This window comes from Ixodes scapularis, unplaced genomic scaffold (genome assembly GCF_016920785.2).
Source record: "Ixodes scapularis isolate PalLabHiFi unplaced genomic scaffold, ASM1692078v2 PGA_scaffold6__148_contigs__length_123643588, whole genome shotgun sequence".
In the NCBI taxonomy this organism is placed as follows: domain Eukaryota; kingdom Metazoa; phylum Arthropoda; class Arachnida; order Ixodida; family Ixodidae; genus Ixodes; species Ixodes scapularis.
The window spans coordinates 90,458,379-90,478,220 of record NW_024609881.1 but is presented as its reverse complement, the minus strand read 5'-3'; the positions used below and the strand labels follow the sequence as shown (position 1 = coordinate 90,478,220).

At 44.8% G+C, this 19,842-nt stretch overlaps 1 protein-coding gene across 1 annotated transcript; it reads right to left on the bottom strand.

Annotated features, from left to right (window-relative positions):
- Positions 1-14,902: 14,902 nt before the first annotated feature.
- On the bottom strand, positions 14,903-17,773 carry LOC8052870. Its single transcript, XM_002435543.3, has 2 exons — positions 16,524-17,773; positions 14,903-15,779 (listed from the first exon to the last, which is right to left on the bottom strand). The coding sequence occupies exons 1-2, from the start codon at positions 17,771-17,773 to the stop codon at positions 14,903-14,905; spliced, it is 2,127 nt and encodes a 708-aa protein (XP_002435588.3).
- Between the last annotated feature and the right edge of the window lie 2,069 nt (positions 17,774-19,842).

Below are 19,842 nucleotides of genomic sequence, written 5' to 3'. Positions count from 1 at the left end.
TCTTCAGAGAGAAGGCTTCCCGTGAGCGTGAGTGAATGGTTTTTCATCCAGACGCATCCACACTATAAAGTTTGTTTGATGTAAGTCGCCATATTGTATTGCTCATAAAACCATTCTAAAATTGATCTGAAACCATTATTTTCGGATTATCGAAGCAGGCACCAAGACTGCCTTATTAACGAGAGTAGAGTGGAACTACAGGTGGGGTCTTCAGAGAGAAGGCTTCCCGTCAGCGTGAGTGAATGGTTTTTCAATCCAGACGCATCCACACTATAAAGTTTGTTTGATGTAAGTCGCCATATTGTATGGCTCATAAAACCATTCTAAAATTGATCTGAAACCATTATTTTCGGATTATCGAAGCAGACACCAAGACTGCCTTATTAACGAGAGTAGAGTGGAACTACAGGTGGGATCTTCAGAGAGAAGGCTTCCCGTGAGCGTGAGTGAATGGTTTTTCAATCCAGACGCATCCACACTATAAAGTTTGTTTGATGTAAGTCGCCATATTGTATTGCTCATAAAACCATTCTAAAATTGATCTGAAACCATTATTTTCGGATTATCGAAGCAGGCACCAAGACTGCCTTATTAACGAGAGTAGAGTGGAACTACAGGTGGGGTCTTCAGAGAGAAGGCTTCCCGTCAGCGTGAGTGAATGGTTTTTCAATCCAGACGCATCCACGCTACAAAGTTTGTTTGATGTAAGTCGCCATATTGTATTGCTCATAAAACCATTCTAAAATTGATCTGAAACCATATTTTTAGGATTATCGAAGCAGGCACCAAGACTGCCTTATTAACGAGAGTAGAGTGGAACTACAGGTGGGATCTTCAGAGAGAAGGCTTCCCGTGAGCGTGAGTGAATGGTTTTTCATCCAGACGCATCCACACTATAAAGTTTGTTTGATGTAAGTCGCCATATTGTATTGCTCATAAAACCATTCTAAAATTGATCTGAAACCATTATTTTCGGATTATCGAAGCAGGCACCAAGACTGCCTTATTAACGAGAGTAGAGTGGAACTACAGGTGGGGTCTTCAGAGAGAAGGCTTCCCGTCAGCGTGAGTGAATGGTTTTTCAATCCAGACGCATCCACACTATAAAGTTTGTTTGATGTAAGTCGCCATATTGTATGGCTCATAAAACCATTCTAAAATTGATCTGAAACCATTATTTTCGGATTATCGAAGCAGGCACCAAGACTGCCTTATTAACGAGAGTAGAGTGGAACTACAGGTGGGATCTTCAGAGAGAAGGCTTCCCGTGAGCGTGAGTGAATGGTTTTTCAATCCAGACGCATCCACACTATAAAGTTTGTTTGATGTAAGTCGCCATATTGTATGGCTCATAAAACCATTCTAAAATTGATCTGAAACCATTATTTTCGGATTATCGAAGCAGGCACCAAGACTGCCTTATTAACGAGAGTAGAGTGGAACTACAGGTGGGGTCTTCAGAGAGAAGGCTTCCCGTCAGCGTGAGTGAATGGTTTTTCAATCCAGACGCATCCACACTATAAAGTTTGTTTGATGTAAGTCGCCATATTGTATGGCTCATAAAACCATTCTAAAATTGATCTGAAACCATTATTTTCGGATTATCGAAGCAGGCACCAAGACTGCCTTATTAACGAGAGTAGAGTGGAACTACAGGTGGGATCTTCAGAGAGAAGGCTTCCCGTCAGCGTGAGTGAATGGTTTTTCAATCCAGACGCATCCACACTATAAAGTTTGTTTGATGTAAGTCGCCATATTGTATGGCTCATAAAACCATTCTAAAATTGATCTGAAACCATTATTTTCGGATTATCGAAGCAGGCACCAAGACTGCCTTATTAACGAGAGTAGAGTGGTACTACAGGTGGGGTCTTCAGAGAGAAGGCTTCCCGTCAGCGTGAGTGAATGGTTTTTCTATCCAGACGCATCCACACTATAAAGTTTGTTTGATGTAAGTCGCCATATTGTATGGCTCATAAAACCATTCTAAAATTGATCTGAAACCATTATTTTCGGATTATCGAAGCAGGCACCAAGACTGCCTTATTAACGAGAGTAGAGTGGAACTACAGGTGGGGTCTTCAGAGAGAAGGCTTCCCGTCAGCGTGAGTGAATGGTTTTTCAATCCAGACGCATCCACGCTACGAAGTTTGTTTGATGTAAGTCGCCATATTGTATTGATCATAAAACCATTCTAAAATTGATCTGAAACCATATTTTTAGGATTATCGAAGCAGGCACCAAGACTGCCTTATTAACGAGAGTAGAGTGGAACTACAGGTGGGATCTTCAGAGAGAAGGCTTCCCGTGAGCGTGAGTGAATGGTTTTTCATCCAGACGCATCCACACTATAAAGTTTGTTTGATGTAAGTCGCCATATTGTATTGCTCATAAAACCATTCTAAAATTGATCTGAAACCATTATTTTCGGATTATCGAAGCAGGCACCAAGACTGCCTTATTAACGAGAGTAGAGTGGAACTACAGGTGGGGTCTTCAGAGAGAAGGCTTCCCGTCAGCGTGAGTGAATGGTTTTTCAATCCAGACGCATCCACACTATAAAGTTTGTTTGATGTAAGTCGCCATATTGTATGGCTCATAAAACCATTCTAAAATTGATCTGAAACCATTATTTTCGGATTATCGAAGCAGGCACCAAGACTGCCTTATTAACGAGAGTAGAGTGGAACTACAGGTGGGGTCTTCAGAGAGAAGGCTTCCCGTCAGCGTGAGTGAATGGTTTTTCAATCCAGACGCATCCACACTATAAAGTTTGTTTGATGTAAGTCGCCATATTGTATGGCTCATAAAACCATTCTAAAATTGATCTGAAACCATTATTTTCGGATTATCGAAGCAGGCACCAAGACTGCCTTATTAACGAGAGTAGAGTGGAACTACAGGTGGGATCTTCAGAGAGAAGGCTTCCCGTGAGCGTGAGTGAATGGTTTTTCAATCCAGACGCATCCACACTATAAAGTTTGTTTGATGTAAGTCGCCATATTGTATGGCTCATAAAACCATTCTAAAATTGATCTGAAACCATTATTTTCGGATTATCGAAGCAGGCACCAAGACTGCCTTATTAACGAGAGTAGAGTGGAACTACAGGTGGGGTCTTCAGAGAGAAGGCTTCCCGTCAGCGTGAGTGAATGGTTTTTCAATCCAGACGCATCCACACTATAAAGTTTGTTTGATGTAAGTCGCCATATTGTATGGCTCATAAAACCATTCTAAAATTGATCTGAAACCATTATTTTCGGATTATCGAAGCAGGCACCAAGACTGCCTTATTAACGAGAGTAGAGTGGAACTACAGGTGGGATCTTCAGAGAGAAGGCTTCCCGTCAGCGTGAGTGAATGGTTTTTCAATCCAGACGCATCCACACTATAAAGTTTGTTTGATGTAAGTCGCCATATTGTATGGCTCATAAAACCATTCTAAAATTGATCTGAAACCATTATTTTCGGATTATCGAAGCAGGCACCAAGACTGCCTTATTAACGAGAGTAGAGTGGTACTACAGGTGGGGTCTTCAGAGAGAAGGCTTCCCGTCAGCGTGAGTGAATGGTTTTTCAATCCAGACGCATCCACACTATAAAGTTTGTTTGATGTAAGTCGCCATATTGTATGGCTCATAAAACCATTCTAAAATTGATCTGAAACCATTATTTTCGGATTATCGAAGCAGGCACCAAGACTGCCTTATTAACGAGAGTAGAGTGGAACTACAGGTGGGGTCTTCAGAGAGAAGGCTTCCCGTCAGCGTGAGTGAATGGTTTTTCAATCCAGACGCATCCACGCTACAAAGTTTGTTTGATGTAAGTCGCCATATTGTATTGATCATAAAACCATTCTAAAATTGATCTGAAACCATATTTTTAGGATTATCGAAGCAGGCACCAAGACTGCCTTATTAACGAGAGTAGAGTGGAACTACAGGTGGGATCTTCAGAGAGAAGGCTTCCCGTGAGCGTGAGTGAATGGTTTTTCATCCAGACGCATCCACACTATAAAGTTTGTTTGATGTAAGTCGCCATATTGTATTGCTCATAAAACCATTCTAAAATTGATCTGAAACCATTATTTTCGGATTATCGAAGCAGGCACCAAGACTGCCTTATTAACGAGAGTAGAGTGGAACTACAGGTGGGGTCTTCAGAGAGAAGGCTTCCCGTCAGCGTGAGTGAATGGTTTTTCAATCCAGACGCATCCACACTATAAAGTTTGTTTGATGTAAGTCGCCATATTGTATGGCTCATAAAACCATTCTAAAATTGATCTGAAACCATTATTTTCGGATTATCGAAGCAGGCACCAAGACTGCCTTATTAACGAGAGTAGAGTGGAACTACAGGTGGGATCTTCAGAGAGAAGGCTTCCCGTGAGCGTGAGTGAATGGTTTTTCAATCCAGACGCATCCACACTATAAAGTTTGTTTGATGTAAGTCGCCATATTGTATGGCTCATAAAACCATTCTAAAATTGATCTGAAACCATTATTTTCGGATTATCGAAGCAGGCACCAAGACTGCCTTATTAACGAGAGTAGAGTGGAACTACAGGTGGGGTCTTCAGAGAGAAGGCTTCCCGTCAGCGTGAGTGAATGGTTTTTCAATCCAGACGCATCCACGCTACAAAGTTTGTTTGATGTAAGTCGCCATATTGTATTGCTCATAAAACCATTCTAAAATTGATCTGAAACCATATTTTTAGGATTATCGAAGCAGGCACCAAGACTGCCTTATTAACGAGAGTAGAGTGGAACTACAGGTGGGGTCTTCAGAGAGAAGGCTTCCCGTGAGCGTGAGTGAATGGTTTTTCAATCCAGACGCATCCACACTATAAAGTTTGTTTGATGTAAGTCGCCATATTGTATTGCTCATAAAACCATTCTAAAATTGATCTGAAACCATATTTTTAGGATTATCGAAGCAGGCACCAAGACTGCCTTATTAACGAGAGTAGAGTGGAACTACCGGTAGGGTCTTCAGAGAGAAGGCTTCCCGTGAGCGTGAGTGAATGGTTTTTCAATCCAGACGCATCCACGCTATAAAGTTTGTTTGATGTAAGTCGCCATATTGTATTGCTCATAAAACCATTCTAAAATTGATCTGAAACCATTATTTTCGGATTATCGAAGCAGGCACCAAGACTGCCTTATTAACGAGAGTAGAGTGGAACTACAGGTGGGGTCTTCAGAGAGAAGGCTTCCCGTCAGCGTGAGTGAATGGTTTTTCAATCCAGACGCATCCACGCTACAAAGTTTGTTTGATGCAAGTTGCCATATTGTATTGCTCATAAAACCATTCTAAAATTGATCTGAAACCATATTTTTCGGATTATCGAAGCAGGCACCAAGACTGCCTCATTAACGAGAGTAGAGTGGAACTACAGGTGGGGTCTTCAGAGAGAAGGCTTCCCGTCAGCGTGAGTGAATGGTTTTTCAATCCAGACTCATCCACACTATAAAGTTTGTTTGATGTAAGTCGCCATATTGTATTGCTCATAAAACTATTCTAAAATTGATCTGAAACCATATTTTTAGGATTATCGAAGCAGGCACCAAGACTGCCTTATTAACGAGAGTAGAGTGGAACTACAGGTGGGGTCTTCAGAGAGAAGGCTTCCCGTGAGCGTGAGTGAATGGTTTTTCAATCCAGACGCATCCACGCTATAAAGTTTGTTTGATGTAAGTCGCCATATTGTATTGCTCATAAAACCATTCTAAAATTGATCTGAAACCATATTTTTCGGATTATCGAAGCAGGCACCAAGACTGCCTTAATAACGAGAGTAGAGTGGAACTACAGGTGCGGTCTTCAGAGAGAAGGCTTCCCGTCAGCGTGAGTGAATGGTTTTTCAATCCAGACGCATCCACGCTACAAAGTTTGTTTGATGTAAGTCGCCATATTGTATTGCTCATAAAACCATTCTAAAATTGATCTGAAACCATATTTTTAGGATTATCGAAGCAGGCACCAAGACTGCCTTATTAACGAGAGTAGAGTGGAACTACAGGTGGGGTCTTCAGAGAGAAGGCTTCCCGTCAGCGTGAGTGAATGGTTTTTCAATCCAGACGCATCCACGCTATAAAGTTTGTTTGATGTAAGTCGCCATATTGTATTGCTCATAAAACCATTCTAAAATTGATCTGAAACCATATTTTTAGGATTATCGAAGCAGGCACCAAGACTGCCTTATTAACGAGAGTAGAGTGGAACTACAGGTGGGGTCTTCGGAGAGAAGGCTTCCCGTCAGCGTGAGTGAATGGTTTTTCAATCCAGACGCATCCACGCTATAAAGTTTGTTTGATGTAAGTCGCCATATTGTATTGCTCATAAAACCATTCTAAAATTGATCTGAAACCATTATTTTCGGATTATCGAAGCAGGCACCAAGACTGCCTTATTAACGAGAGTAGAGTGGAACTACAGGTGGGGTCTTCAGAGAGAAGGCTTCCCGTCAGCGTGAGTGAATGGTTTTTCAATCCAGACGCATCCACACTATAAAATTTGTTTGATGTAAGTCGCCATATTGTATTGCTCATAAAACCATTCTAAAATTGATCTGAAACCATATTTTTCGGATTATCGAAGCAGGCACCAAGACTGCCCTATTAACGAGAGTAGAGTGGAACTACTGGTGGGGTCTTCAGAGAGAAGGCTTCCCGTCAGCGTGAGTGAATGGTTTTTCAATCCAGACGCATCCACGCTATAAAGTTTGTTTGATGTAAGTCGCCATATTGTATTGCTCATAAAACCATTCTAAAATTGATCTGAAACCATATTTTTAGGATTATCGAAGCAGGCACCAAGACTGCCTTATTAACGAGAGTAGAGTGGAACTACAGGTGGGGTCTTCAGAGAGAAGGCTTCCCGTCAGCGTGAGTGAATGGTTTTTCAATCCAGACGCATCCACGCTACAAAGTTTGTTTGATGTAAGTCGCCATATTGTATTGCTCATAAAACCATTCTAAAATTGATCTGAAACCATTATTTTCGGATCATCGAAGCAGGCACCAAGACTGCCTTATTAACGAGAGTAGAGTGGAACTACTGGTGGGGTCTTCAGAGAGAAGGCTTCCCGTCAGCGTGAGTGAATGGTTTTTCAATCCAGACGCATCCACGCTACAAAGTTTGTTTGATGTAAGTCGCCATATTGTATTGCTCATAAAACCACTCTAAAATTGATCTGAAATTATATTTTTAGGATTATCGAAGCAGGCACCAAGACTGCCTTATTAACGAGAGTAGAGTGGAACTACAGGTGGGGTCTTCAGAGAGAAGGCTTCCCGTCAGCGTGAGTGAATGGTTTTTCAATCCAGACGCATCCACGCTATAAAGTTTGTTTGATGTAAGTCGCCATATTGTATTGCTCATAAAACCATTCTAAAATTGATCTGAAACCATTATTTTCGGATTATCGAAGCAGGCACCAAGACTGCCTTATTAACGAGAGTAGAGTGGAACTACAGGTGGGGTCTTCAGAGAGAAGGCTTCCCGTCAGCGTGAGTGAATGGTTTTTCAATCCAGACGCATCCACACTATAAAATTTGTTTGATGTAAGTCGCCATATTGTATTGCTCATAAAACCATTCTAAAATTGATCTGAAACCATATTTTTCGGATTATCGAAGCAGGCACCAAGACTGCCCTATTAACGAGAGTAGAGTGGAACTACTGGTGGGGTCTTCAGAGAGAAGGCTTCCCGTCAGCGTGAGTGAATGGTTTTTCAATCCAGACGCATCCACGCTATAAAGTTTGTTTGATGTAAGTCGCCATATTGTATTGCTCATAAAACCATTCTAAAATTGATCTGAAACCATATTTTTAGGATTATCGAAGCAGGCACCAAGACTGCCTTATTAACGAGAGTAGAGTGGAACTACAGGTGGGGTCTTCAGAGAGAAGGCTTCCCGTCAGCGTGAGTGAATGGTTTTTCAATCCAGACGCATCCACGCTACAAAGTTTGTTTGATGTAAGTCGCCATATTGTATTGCTCATAAAACCATTCTAAAATTGATCTGAAACCATATTTTTCGGATTATCGAAGCAGGCACCAAGACTGCCTTATTAACGAGAGTAGAGTGGAACTACTGGTGGGGTCTTCAGAGAGAAGGCTTCCCGTCAGCGTGAGTGAATGGTTTTTCAATCCAGACGCATCCACACTATAAAATTTGTTTGATGTAAGTCGCCATATTGTATTGCTCATAAAACCATTCTAAAATTGATCTGAAACCATTATTTTCGGATCATCGAAGCAGGCACCAAGACTGCCTTATTAACGAGAGTAGAGTGGAACTACTGGTGGGGTCTTCAGAGAGAAGGCTTCCCGTCAGCGTGAGTGAATGGTTTTTCAATCCAGACGCATCCACGCTACAAAGTTTGTTTGATGTAAGTCGCCATATTGTATTGCTCATAAAACCACTCTAAAATTGATCTGAAATTATATTTTTAGGATTATCGAAGCAGGCACCAAGACTGCCTTATTAACGAGAGTAGAGTGGAACTACAGGTGGGGTCTTCAGAGAGAAGGCTTCCCGTCAGCGTGAGTGAATGGTTTTTCAATCCAGACGCATCCACGCTATAAAGTTTGTTTGATGTAAGTCGCCATATTGTATTGCTCATAAAACCATTCTAAAATTGATCTGAAACCATTATTTTCGGATTATCGAAGCAGGCACCAAGACTGCCTTATTAACGAGAGTAGAGTGGAACTACAGGTGGGGTCTTCAGAGAGAAGGCTTCCCGTCAGCGTGAGTGAATGGTTTTTCAATCCAGACGCATCCACGCTACAAAGTTTGTTTGATGTAAGTCGCCATATTGTATTGCTCATAAAACCATTCTAAAATTGATCTGAAACCATTATTTTTGGATTATCGAAGCAGGCACCAAGACTGCCTTATTAACGAGAGTAGAGTGGAACTACAGGTGGGGTCTTCAGAGAGAAGGCTTCCCGTCAGCGTGAGTGAATGGTTTTTCAATCCAGACGCATCCACGCTACAAAGTTTGTTTGATGTAAGTCGCCATATTGTATTGCTCATAAAACCATTCTAAAATTGATCTGAAACCATATTTTTCGGATTATCGAAGCAGGCACCAAGACTGCCTTATTAACGAGAGTAGAGTGGAACTACAGGTGGGGTCTTCAGAGAGAAGGCTTCCCGTCAGCGTGAGTGAATGGTTTTTCAATCCAGACTCATCCACGCTATAAAATTTGTTTGATGCAAGTCGCCCTATTGTATTGCTCGTAAAACCATTCTAAAATTGATCTGAAACCATTATTATCGGATTATCGAAGCAGGCACCAAGACTGCCTTATTAACGAGAGTAGAGTTGAACTACAGGTGGGGTCTTCAGAGAGAAGGCTTCCCGTCAGCGTGATTGAATGGTTTTTCAATCCAGACGCATCCACACTATAAAGTTTGTTTGATGTAAGTCGCCATATTGTATTGCTCATAAAACCATTCTAAAATTGATCTGAAACCATTATTTTCGGATTATCGAAGCAGGCACCAAGACTGCCTTATTAACGAGAGTAGAGTGGAACTACTGGTGGGGTCTTCAGAGAGAAGGCTTCCCGTCAGCGTGAGTGAATGGTTTTTCAATCCAGACGCATCCACGCTACAAAGTTTGTTTGATGCAAGTTGCCATATTGTATTGCTCATAAAACCATTCTAAAATTGATCTGAAACCATTATTTTCGGATTATCGAAGCAGGCACCAAGACTGCCTTATTAACGAGAGTAGAGTGGAACTACAGGTGGGGTCTTCAGAGAGAAGGCTTCCCGTGAGCGTGAGTGAACGGTTTTTCAATCCAGACGCATCCACGCTAGGGGTGTCGCGAACTTTTGTCGAACCAGATTTTTTGGTCGAACTTTCAAGGTTCGACCGGGTCGAACCGGTTCGACGAACCTTCGACCTTTTCACCAGATTCGACCGGTTCGACTTTGTGGACAGTGTGGCCAGACCTTGATACAAGCATGTCTAGGTTTGGAGATTTTTTTTTAATGCAAAGGTTTATTTTATTTTGTGAACAGCTGCAATTAAAAGAAACTAATTCTAATCACTGAAGAAGTTAATAACTTAATTTTTAATACTGTATTGACTGAAATAGCTAATCAGCGCTGCACTTAATTCATCTCTTAGCCGTTACCATCCAATCCGAAGCCAACTGGCCAGCCTGTCGCGCATGCGCACACGAGTCGAACCTCAATTCAAGGTTCGTCGAACTTTCCACTAAAAGGTCGAAAAAGTGGAACCTGGTCGAACTCGAACCGCGGCCGGTTCGCGACACCCCTAACTGCAACTGCTGCAACTAGCGGAAGTGAAGTGTTGGGCGGATGTCCGGATGTCGTTCACAAAAATATATAAAAAATGCTTTGCGCAAGGATCATTTTCATTTATTATTGTATACGTAATGACAAAATCCCAATAATCTGTTTTCCTATCTGATTCAAGCTAGTCGGACTGCTCATAACACTGGTCAAACAAGAAAATAACAAAAATTTGAACTTTTTCATGACCGGTTTAAGATTTATTGTTAACAGATCGTTATTTATTGCAACGGACTAACATTATAGATTTTGCCTCCATACTTTTTAAATGCAAACAGTTCTAACACACGGCTGTCGATTGAGCCGTGTTTTGTGTATTCTTCTATAAATCTGTAATGGTCAGCGACCAAAGAGCTTACCCGCACATGTCAAGCTTATATGCGCCGCGGTGAGAAGTGTCGGGCATAGTGTCGGTTGTTGTGTTTGTGTACATGTCGGTGCTGTGTAGCTGTGTGCTGTGTTGCCTGCGTCGTATGTAGGGTCGCTGTGTAGTCGTGGTCGTTCGCAGTGTTAACAGACTCGTCTTTTTTTTAAAAACAGGCCGCTAGAAATCTTGATAGGTGGCGCAAGTTACCGCCCGATTCTAAATAGTTTGCTCAAGTTATTTATCCATGTAAGTTCGGCATTCGTTTTTTTTTTTGTCTAGCGGTTCGTTGAAGCTACCGACGCCGCCGACCGCCGACAACGCACGTACGTACCTTTGCAAGAAGCTACGTCCGCCGCTTGGAGACTTTACTGTGTATGAAAGACATCGAACGAGAACTAACGCGCCCTGTGTGCTTTCAATTCGGCTGAAAGGCGCGCGGCTCGCTGGGCTCGTCTCTCGCCTGTTCTCAGCCGCTGGCCGCCATGTTTCATAAGGAACACGCTCGAAACGGTTTTGCGGAAGGCAGACACGGTGTAGCGTGTTCAGTTTACACAGCACCTCATGTGTAGACGAAAAACACAGATGGCCTCGTGTAAAACGAACACGTTTCGACGTGTCCGCTATGGGACAACGGTTTACACGTCTGGGCGTGTTATTTTTGCTAACAGTGTACGGTCCACTAAAACTGTCTAATAGTTATTTTCTTTTTTTTTTTTAATGAGACATTTTGAGTGATAGTTACGGTGTCAGAATCTTTTTGTTTCGCTCTGTGGCAGACTAGAGTCACTATATGAGCTGCGCTTAGAGTATCGGCACTCCGTTCCCCGGCATTGTTGTGGGCGCCGCCATTTTGGCTCGTATGCAGAGCAGACGCAACTGCCGATCGTCACGATTCAAAAGTGCGATTTCCTCAGATTTAGATTCGTTGTTAAGAAGGTCACGCAATATTGCTTTGCTCTGTTACGAACTGTTTAAACATTTGTGCCGGGCGGAAAGGCGTTTCCTGTGATTTCAGATAAAGCTTCAGATAACTGGCAACCATGATTTTAAGACACAATATGGCCAAGTGTCGTTACTCTGAAGCGTAGCTTATTTAGTGGCACTATGGCGGACGACTGTAACATTTTCTGAGGACGGCAAAGCGTTCCCTGCATTTCCAGATAAAGCTTCGGACAGCTGCGTAACAAGGTTTTTAAGCAACAATGGGTCTGAAGTCCTTTGGCACAGAACTCATTCAGTGACTCTGTGCTCCTTTTCACCTCAAACAGCATAGTAAAAAAAAAAAAAAAAAAAAAGTCCTACTTTTTGCGGAGCATCACACATTTCTGCCTTTATGCGGAGTATTAAGAAATATGTAGGCGCATTTCGAATTAGACAATACGTTATTTTATCCAGACGTAAACGTTTCAAAAGCGCCAAAAGCATCGAATCTTCCTTTTACAACCAAATCGTGGAAGAACTACTTCCCATGGGCGTAAGAACAATCACCAAAACTTACTTTATTTCTTGAGGTGACGACCAGTATACAGAAGTAACCAGGAACATCTCACGAATAATGACGCAAAAAGAAGCGTTTGCACCTTGACAATTACGGCAGGTCTAATAGCAGGTATTCTCCGGACGCCATATTTGAGCCTGGGGCTCACGGCGAATGCTCAGAACGACAAGCTTCGACTTAACGTTTTGCTAAGAACGGTTAATTCGAAGGTGCGATGGTCGATCGATGCTTCAGAAGGGAATATTGCCGAAGCTGGTCGTCAGCACGCGCTGGGATGGACGTTGTTAAACCGAGGGCCGCACCGCTAATACCTCATACAAAAGACAGCCTGCGGCAGATACTGTCTGAGCCCGCTTCTTTCTAGCACGGCGGGCAACATTGGTCGCACAAAGACTGTCTGCAGACATATACAAAGCATAGAAATGTGTGAAGCAAACATGCTTCGATCATGTTTGAGGCATGTCCGCGACAATTCTGTCATAATATCCTCAGAGAAACTCCGTGTCTCTAGTACTCTGATATGGGCTTTTGTGAATATTTTATGGCGGCAGCGAAAAAGAAAGTTGCTCTGATGGAGAAAGTGCTGACCCGATCATGGATCCTTGAATCACTCGAGACAAGAAGAGAGAAAGAGAAAGGGAGAGAGAGAAGAGAAACATCTCAGACGTGAGAACATTGCAGCCCAGAGCCTTTCATACTGGACCCAAGGGGACCCCTCTGCCGTCCGCGGCCATCTATTGTTCCATTGCATCCTAAACTGCTTCTACGGTCTACCCAGAAAAGGAAAAAAAGTATAAGACGAGAAATTCAGTTTTTGGGGTAGTGCGCCGAGCGGACAAATGAAGCCACTGATGTGCGCAGGAAAACCCAAACGAGAAGTCGTATCCCTACATGCCTACCCTGCGTGACGAGCAGAAACAGGCAGCCTGCTTCACGCATAAAGTAAACGCCCTTTTTAGAAAGAACCCACCGTCCTTAGGTACACTGCTGACCCCACGGTCTAAAGAAAGAAAAAGAAAAAGAAAAGACGACAACAACTGACTTTTTGGTAAGGGGAGAGTAACAAATTGCGTTTCAACGGCCATCCAGCCGTTACTAAACGTAGAAAGGGTGCAGGAGAAAAGTAGTGGAAAAGGAAAGGAACGCAAAGAATAAGAGCTCTCGGATGTTAAGACATGGTTTGGAAGTGGGCCCTGGAGAATTGCTGCCTTCGTCATGACCCCGGTTGTACACAAAAAAGAAAGCGACACCAACTTGCGCTAAACGCTAAAAACAACAAGAGCAGGACTAACAAAAAAAACAAAACAAAGAGGTTCCCATAAAGAGGGGTTCGAAATCCCAAGCCAGCTGAGCCCCCCCGGGCTACGACCCTGAAGAAACAGCTAAACGGACTCCAACGCAGACAATGAAAGCAATAAGAGAGTGGTGCGAAGGAACGTGCCGTTTCGAGAACAGCCATTGCACCGAGTAGCCGATCTTCGGTCTAACTCGAAAAACTGTTAGCCACTGGCGCGCTGTGAAAATAATGAAAACAGTCGCGAGAGCTCGAAACAATTTCTTCTTTCTCAACGACAAGCCAAAACGTGATGCAATTAGAGGTTTTGAACATAGGGTTCGAGAATTCGTAAACAACGAACGGTCACTGAAGATTTGATGTTGAATGTAGGGTCATTATGAGGTCGTACTCGCAGTAAAGGGTATTGCCACAGTTAGATTAAACCATATGCTTGGAAAAATATTTGACTCCAACCAAAAATTAAACTCGGACCCAACGTTTCAAAAGCAGTTCGGTTTCTTCTTCAGGGGCGATTGATCTCGTGCGTGGGAGCAGCCTCGTCTTCTTTGGTGATACGAATATTTTCTAATCGCGCTTCCGCCTTGCCATCCAGTCTTTTTCTAATCACGTGTCGTAGTCCGCTCACATAAACAGATGGTAAGGTACCCATAGATCTGTTGATGTTTCCTGGTGTATTTTGGACGTATTTTGGACTTTGTTTTTGGTATTTTGGACTTACTTTACCATCTGTTTATGTGAGCGGACTACGACACGGGATTAGAAAAAAGACTGGATGGCAAGGCGGAAGCGCGATTAGAAAATATTCGTATCACCAAAGAAGACGAGGCTGCTCCCACGCACGAGATCAATCGCCCCTGAAGAAGAAACCGAACTGGTTTTGAAACGTTGGGTCCGAGTTTAATTTTTGGTTGCAGTCAAATATTTTTCCATTATCACTTCCCAACCAGACAGACGTCTGTCGAAGATGTTTACCTTCAAACAATATGCTTGTTCGCTAAAAAATATCTCACAAATCCAGACTGGCTCCGAGAGGGCGAGGGGTTGTTTATTTAATGAAGTATTATTACTAAACAAATGACGCCAGTTTATTTACAAAATACTTATTGGAAAGTACACGAACGAAAAAAAAGACATTTGAAAAATACAAGCTTTGAAAACACGGTCCTACAATGCCCCATACATGATATACAGTCCACAACAAATACAAAATATGATACACAATTCGGGTTGCTTTACGCACACAAGTTTGGATTTATACTGCGTTTATAAGTCAATCGCTGTTTGAAAGAAACACAAACAACAGTCACTTAAAACGAGGCGTCTTTTTTAGAAGCTTGGCATCACGATTCCATCCCTCAACGCGAGTGCTAGCTTGTGAACCAGAAAAAAGTTTGAATGAGTCACTTGGATCGAAACGCTGAGCATCGCTTCCTCGGGTTCATCACCGTGTCGTTCTTACATTTGAAGGCCTTTGCAAAGGCGGGGTAGTTCGCCAGCGCCACGTTAAGCCTAATCTTAGACGGCGGGAAGGGCGCCTGTGCCAGGACCTTTCTCGTGTCCTCGTAAGGATCGCAGAAGGTCTGCCCGAGCATTAAGAAGAAGAGCTGGTCAGCGTCGACGTCGGGAAGGTTGGCCAAATACATCTCCAGCTTCTTGTAGTTGATAACCTCGATCTTGTGGATGTACAGAGATGTTTTGAACGCCTTGTGTAAAACCGGTACCAGAGCATTGTCGGACGTAACCGTTCGCAGTACACGCCGACCGTTCACCTTCTTGCTGCCTATAGAGCGTGAGCCGTACTGCTTCTCGAAGCAAGCCATGGGCGTTCCGTTGCGATACCGTCCGTCTGGAGTTTTAGAAGACTTGAAGAGCGAGGATTCGTGGAAGGCCTTGTAGAGGAACCGTACCATGGCGCCTCCCAGCGTGGTCGACTCAAGAAAGAATTCCTTCTCACCCTTTATCCTAACAGGAGAGATGGAAACAGGAACGGCAAGAACCTGGCTGTCAGGATCGAAGTCCCAGCGGATGTCTAACTGGTTGTCTTGGACCTTGCCACCGGAGGAGACGACAGTTCGCAGCCAGGGAAGGGCCATGGCCAGCTGGGCGTGAACGAAACTGAGGGCCAGTTTTTTTCGGTCAGCGTAGCTGGTGGTGTCACTGGCATAGTAGCTGTCAACGTTGTTCATCAAGTGGAAGTATTCAGTCTTGGCTTTCTTCATAGCCAAGTCTACTTGCTTGTGGACCTCCGTTACAGGTCCGTCGTCCGTAAGGATGCCTCTGCGTTTGTGGCAAGTTGCATGGGAGAATCAAAACTATGCAACGAACGATACCCGTTTGCTTTTATTAGGATGCATATCAAAGATAAGATTACGGTTTTCCCAAATGGCAATCTTCCCTTTCTTAGCGATGCACAGACAGTTAGTTTTTGTTGACAGTCACTGAAAGTGGCGTGACTTCGACAAAAATATTAACGATCGACCTACGGATGTTTAAGGCCTAAAAGTAGACGATGGTTACAAGGGATTTCTATATTTACCGAGTAATTCTCGACTACAGCGAAGTCTAAACAGCTACCGTCTAAACTTAAGTGTATCTTCTTATCGGAAAATATTCCCAAAACATTAGTGTGGCATAATTGTACGGCTCTCACTTCGTGCGCGCTAAAAGTGTATGCGAATGGGCGCCGTGAACGCTTGCTCCTTAAAAAGTTCGTGATTAAAGCGCAAGCAAGGCGGAAGTTCCAGACCTTTCACATTAGCTTAAAACTCACTTGGATGACTGAGTATATCTGTTTTAAGCAACAATAAGTAGAGCCCGTTCAGAACGTCAAGGTGATGATGTTGATTATAAGGAAGTAGTCCACGCCTGGTTCTTTAATCACATATTTAGTATAAGTTGCAAAGATAATGAAGGTCATGAGCAACATCGTCTTCGTGACGTTGGCAGTGCAAATAATAAGAAGGCATCATAAAAACTTTTAGAACACCATTAACACTAAACTACGACGCAAATTAAATTTACCTGTAGGACATCCTGACGATGACCTCCTTTTCTCCGGCGCTGACATAGACCTGGAGCAGTGACGTGTCGTTCAGATCTCTCACGAAGGCGTAACGGTACAACTTGTAAGTGGCCAGTGTGCACAGCTTCTCAGTGTCGTTCTTTGTTTTCGCGGAAACCAGTCTTCGAAAGACTATCAAGGCCATGGCGGCCCTGACCTTCAAGAAAGATCTCATTTGGCCCTTGGTAACTTGCGGCAGAATGGACTTCAAGTGATTCACATACGACGGCGACCTCGTGATGACGCAGGAGTCCTTCTTGACACTCACGACGCCTCCCAAAAAACGGCGCAAATAGTTGTACCAGTTGAAGGCCTTACTACCACTGGTCATGTCGGAGACGGGAATATTTCCGTAGTCCTTTATCGGATGATACTCCTCGCCATGTGGACCGGAGTACTTCTGGATCAGGGTTTCGACGTGAATTGTGTCATTGAGTAGTCGCGAAGACTCCAAATATGACTTTGCTTTGGAACCAGAAAATCCGAGGAGTGACCTAACAAACTCTATGAAGTTAGTCGAGAAGACATGTGGCACGTCGAAGATCTTGTCGACGCCACGGTCGCGCGGTCGCGTGAGGACGATGCACATCTTCGCGGACGCGTTGGACACCGAGACTTGCACGACTGGGAAAGTCTGGAGAGCCCTCGAGAAGTCCGCCAGCATCTTTTCGGACGTCGTTTCTTTCGCGTCTAGCCGAAGAAGCTTCCAGACTTGCCGTAATTGTTCCGTCCAGGAGGTCAGGGTATGGTCCCCGGACTTGCAGGCACCGAAGAACTTGGTTATCTTAGAGGAGAGCGGCGTCCTTGAGAACCAACCGAGGTTTAGGTACTTCTCCATCAACCCACGGACCTCGCGAAGGTAGTGGGCCACCGCGTGATCATAGACGTTCGTCCGCAGACGGTCGCTGGAGCAAACGTAATCGTAAAAGTTGCTGCATGGGTTTAGAGTCCAGGCGACGTTCTTGCGGAGGTCGTCGCCAGTCGCCTTGCAGGCCTTCGACTCGCACTCAAAGTAGAGCGGCAAGTGGCGCGTCTGCCAGGGGTTTTCCCTGGGCGGCTTGAGGTCCAAGAAGGAGCGTAACGGCTCGGGCTTGTGTTGCTCGTGGAGCGCTACAGCAACAATCACGATGATGGCGGACGCTCCGGCCAGGAACAGGATGGTGAGGATGACGTCGCGCCGTGACAGACTGAATCTGGACAGGGACGACATGGCGTTGGGAAGTCGTCCAGACTTCACTGCTGCCGTTCTTAAAGGGAAGGCGCTGTCTTCGGACGAGGTTGACGGTTGGTGCATCTTCGTGGCGCGTGTCCTGGTGAGCTGCCCGGATGGAATGTTGGCGCTTGCTTTTTTCCCGTCTTCTTTTATTCTTCGAGTAAGACGAAACAAAGACGACAAAGACATTAACGTCATTTTGGCATACCATTCTAGGACGCGTGCTAGTAGCAGTAGTGGCCTTTAGAGAAAAAATATTCTGGCAGAACCAACTATGTTGTCTAATTAAGCGATTATACTCTATTTCACCTTCTGATGTACCGCAGGAAGGGCTAAAAGCGCCAGCTCCAGGCTCTAGGGCACATCTCGGCATCCCAGCGCTATGAGCTCACGCTCCAAGCCTTCGCTGCGGCACAACGTAAGGTGAAACTGAGTATAGCTGCAGACATACTAGAGAGCCACGGCAGGTCGCGTGACAATTTTCCCGCTAAATTTAGCAGGGAAAATGAGTTTGTGTTAAAGTCACATGACGTTAATGTTGTGTTCATCATGTTTCGTTATCACTTCCTTTTCTTCTCTGTGTTGTCCTATCTGTCATGTTATCATCTTTCTGGGATATAATGGGAATGTCTCGTGACATGAGTCTTTCTGAGAGCTCCGACTGGACTGGTCGTTCTTCACACACGTCCCCACACCCGGGGACTCTACATTCATTTTTGGCGACGAGGAGGTCCCTGGGCCTTACCGTTCACCTGGGGAAGCAACGGCTCGGTCTCCAATTTCGTCGGTTGGGCCCCGACGAGTGACCCTGCTGGACAAGCCTTCTTCGTCCCAGCGACAATCAAGATGGCGGCTGAATAGAACGGCCTCCATTCAGAGTCACCTCGACAATGGCGTCCGGTGGCCGACTTCCTCCGAAGTTCTTGACAAAGCCGGGTCCTCCGCCCATTCCATGGGAACAGTGGATTAGGATGTTCGAGCGATATTTGTCGGCCGCTGGTGCTCGAGACTACGACCCAGAGGGTCGGCAAGCCATGCTGCTCAACTGCCTCGGCCAGGCCGGTCAGCAAATATTCGACTCCCTACCAATGCCACAGCTTGCTGTTGAACAGGCGCCAGCAACGGCGGCAACAGCAAGAGGCGGAGATGCTGTCGGTCAACCTGCGACAGACGTCTACTCAGAGACCGTAAGGCTTCTGGAAGCAGAGTTCACGCAACCTACGAACGTAACTCTGCAACAGCTTAAATTTCACAGTCGGAAACAAGAAGAGGGTGAGTCGCTCAAAGACTTCCTGTCGGCGCTTCGAGCACTTGCAGTTCCGGCCAACTTCGGAAACGAAACCCAAGAGCAGGTTCGGAAGCAGTTTATGGTTGGCGTCGCGTCGACCGAAATTCAGGAGCGCATGGTTCTGGATGCCGCTCTTCCATTTGACGTGGTCATCCAAACGGTTCTGAACCTTGAACGCTCACGACGTGAGGTGCGAGAATGGGCGTCACTGACAACTCCGCCTGCGAACGCTCAAGCAACTTGTCAGGTTACCACCAGGAATAGAGTCTTTGAAGCAAGATCACCGGCAAGGGAAGACTTTTCATGGCAACGGTCTCTGCCGTCTTCAAGAAATGAGCCACCTCGGGAGGCACAGCGCCGGTACAGTAGTCGTCCTTCCAGGCATCAGCCGGCAGACAGGTGAAGATCGTCCTCCCGCAGCATGCGTGACAGACAGTCCTCGACTGCTCCGTCCTGTACAGCCTGCGGCGGTACCGGTCGCGACCAATCTTATGGAGGTGGACACTCAGGATTCATACAGTCGTCGGACCGCAGAGTGGTCCAGTTTAAACCGTCAACTTGTTCGCGGCAAGACTTCGCGAGACACCAGTCCCCCCGACGGGACTACACAAGAAGTCATGGGCGCACGTTCTCCAATTGCGGTCACGGCTGGAAACGTTGCCGGAGCAATGACACCTGCCCAGCACGGAACCTTTACTGCTACAACTGTGGCCGTCGAGGTCATTTCGGCGATGTTTGCAGAAGCGTGCGCAGAGCTTACTCTCAACGGCGCCGGCGT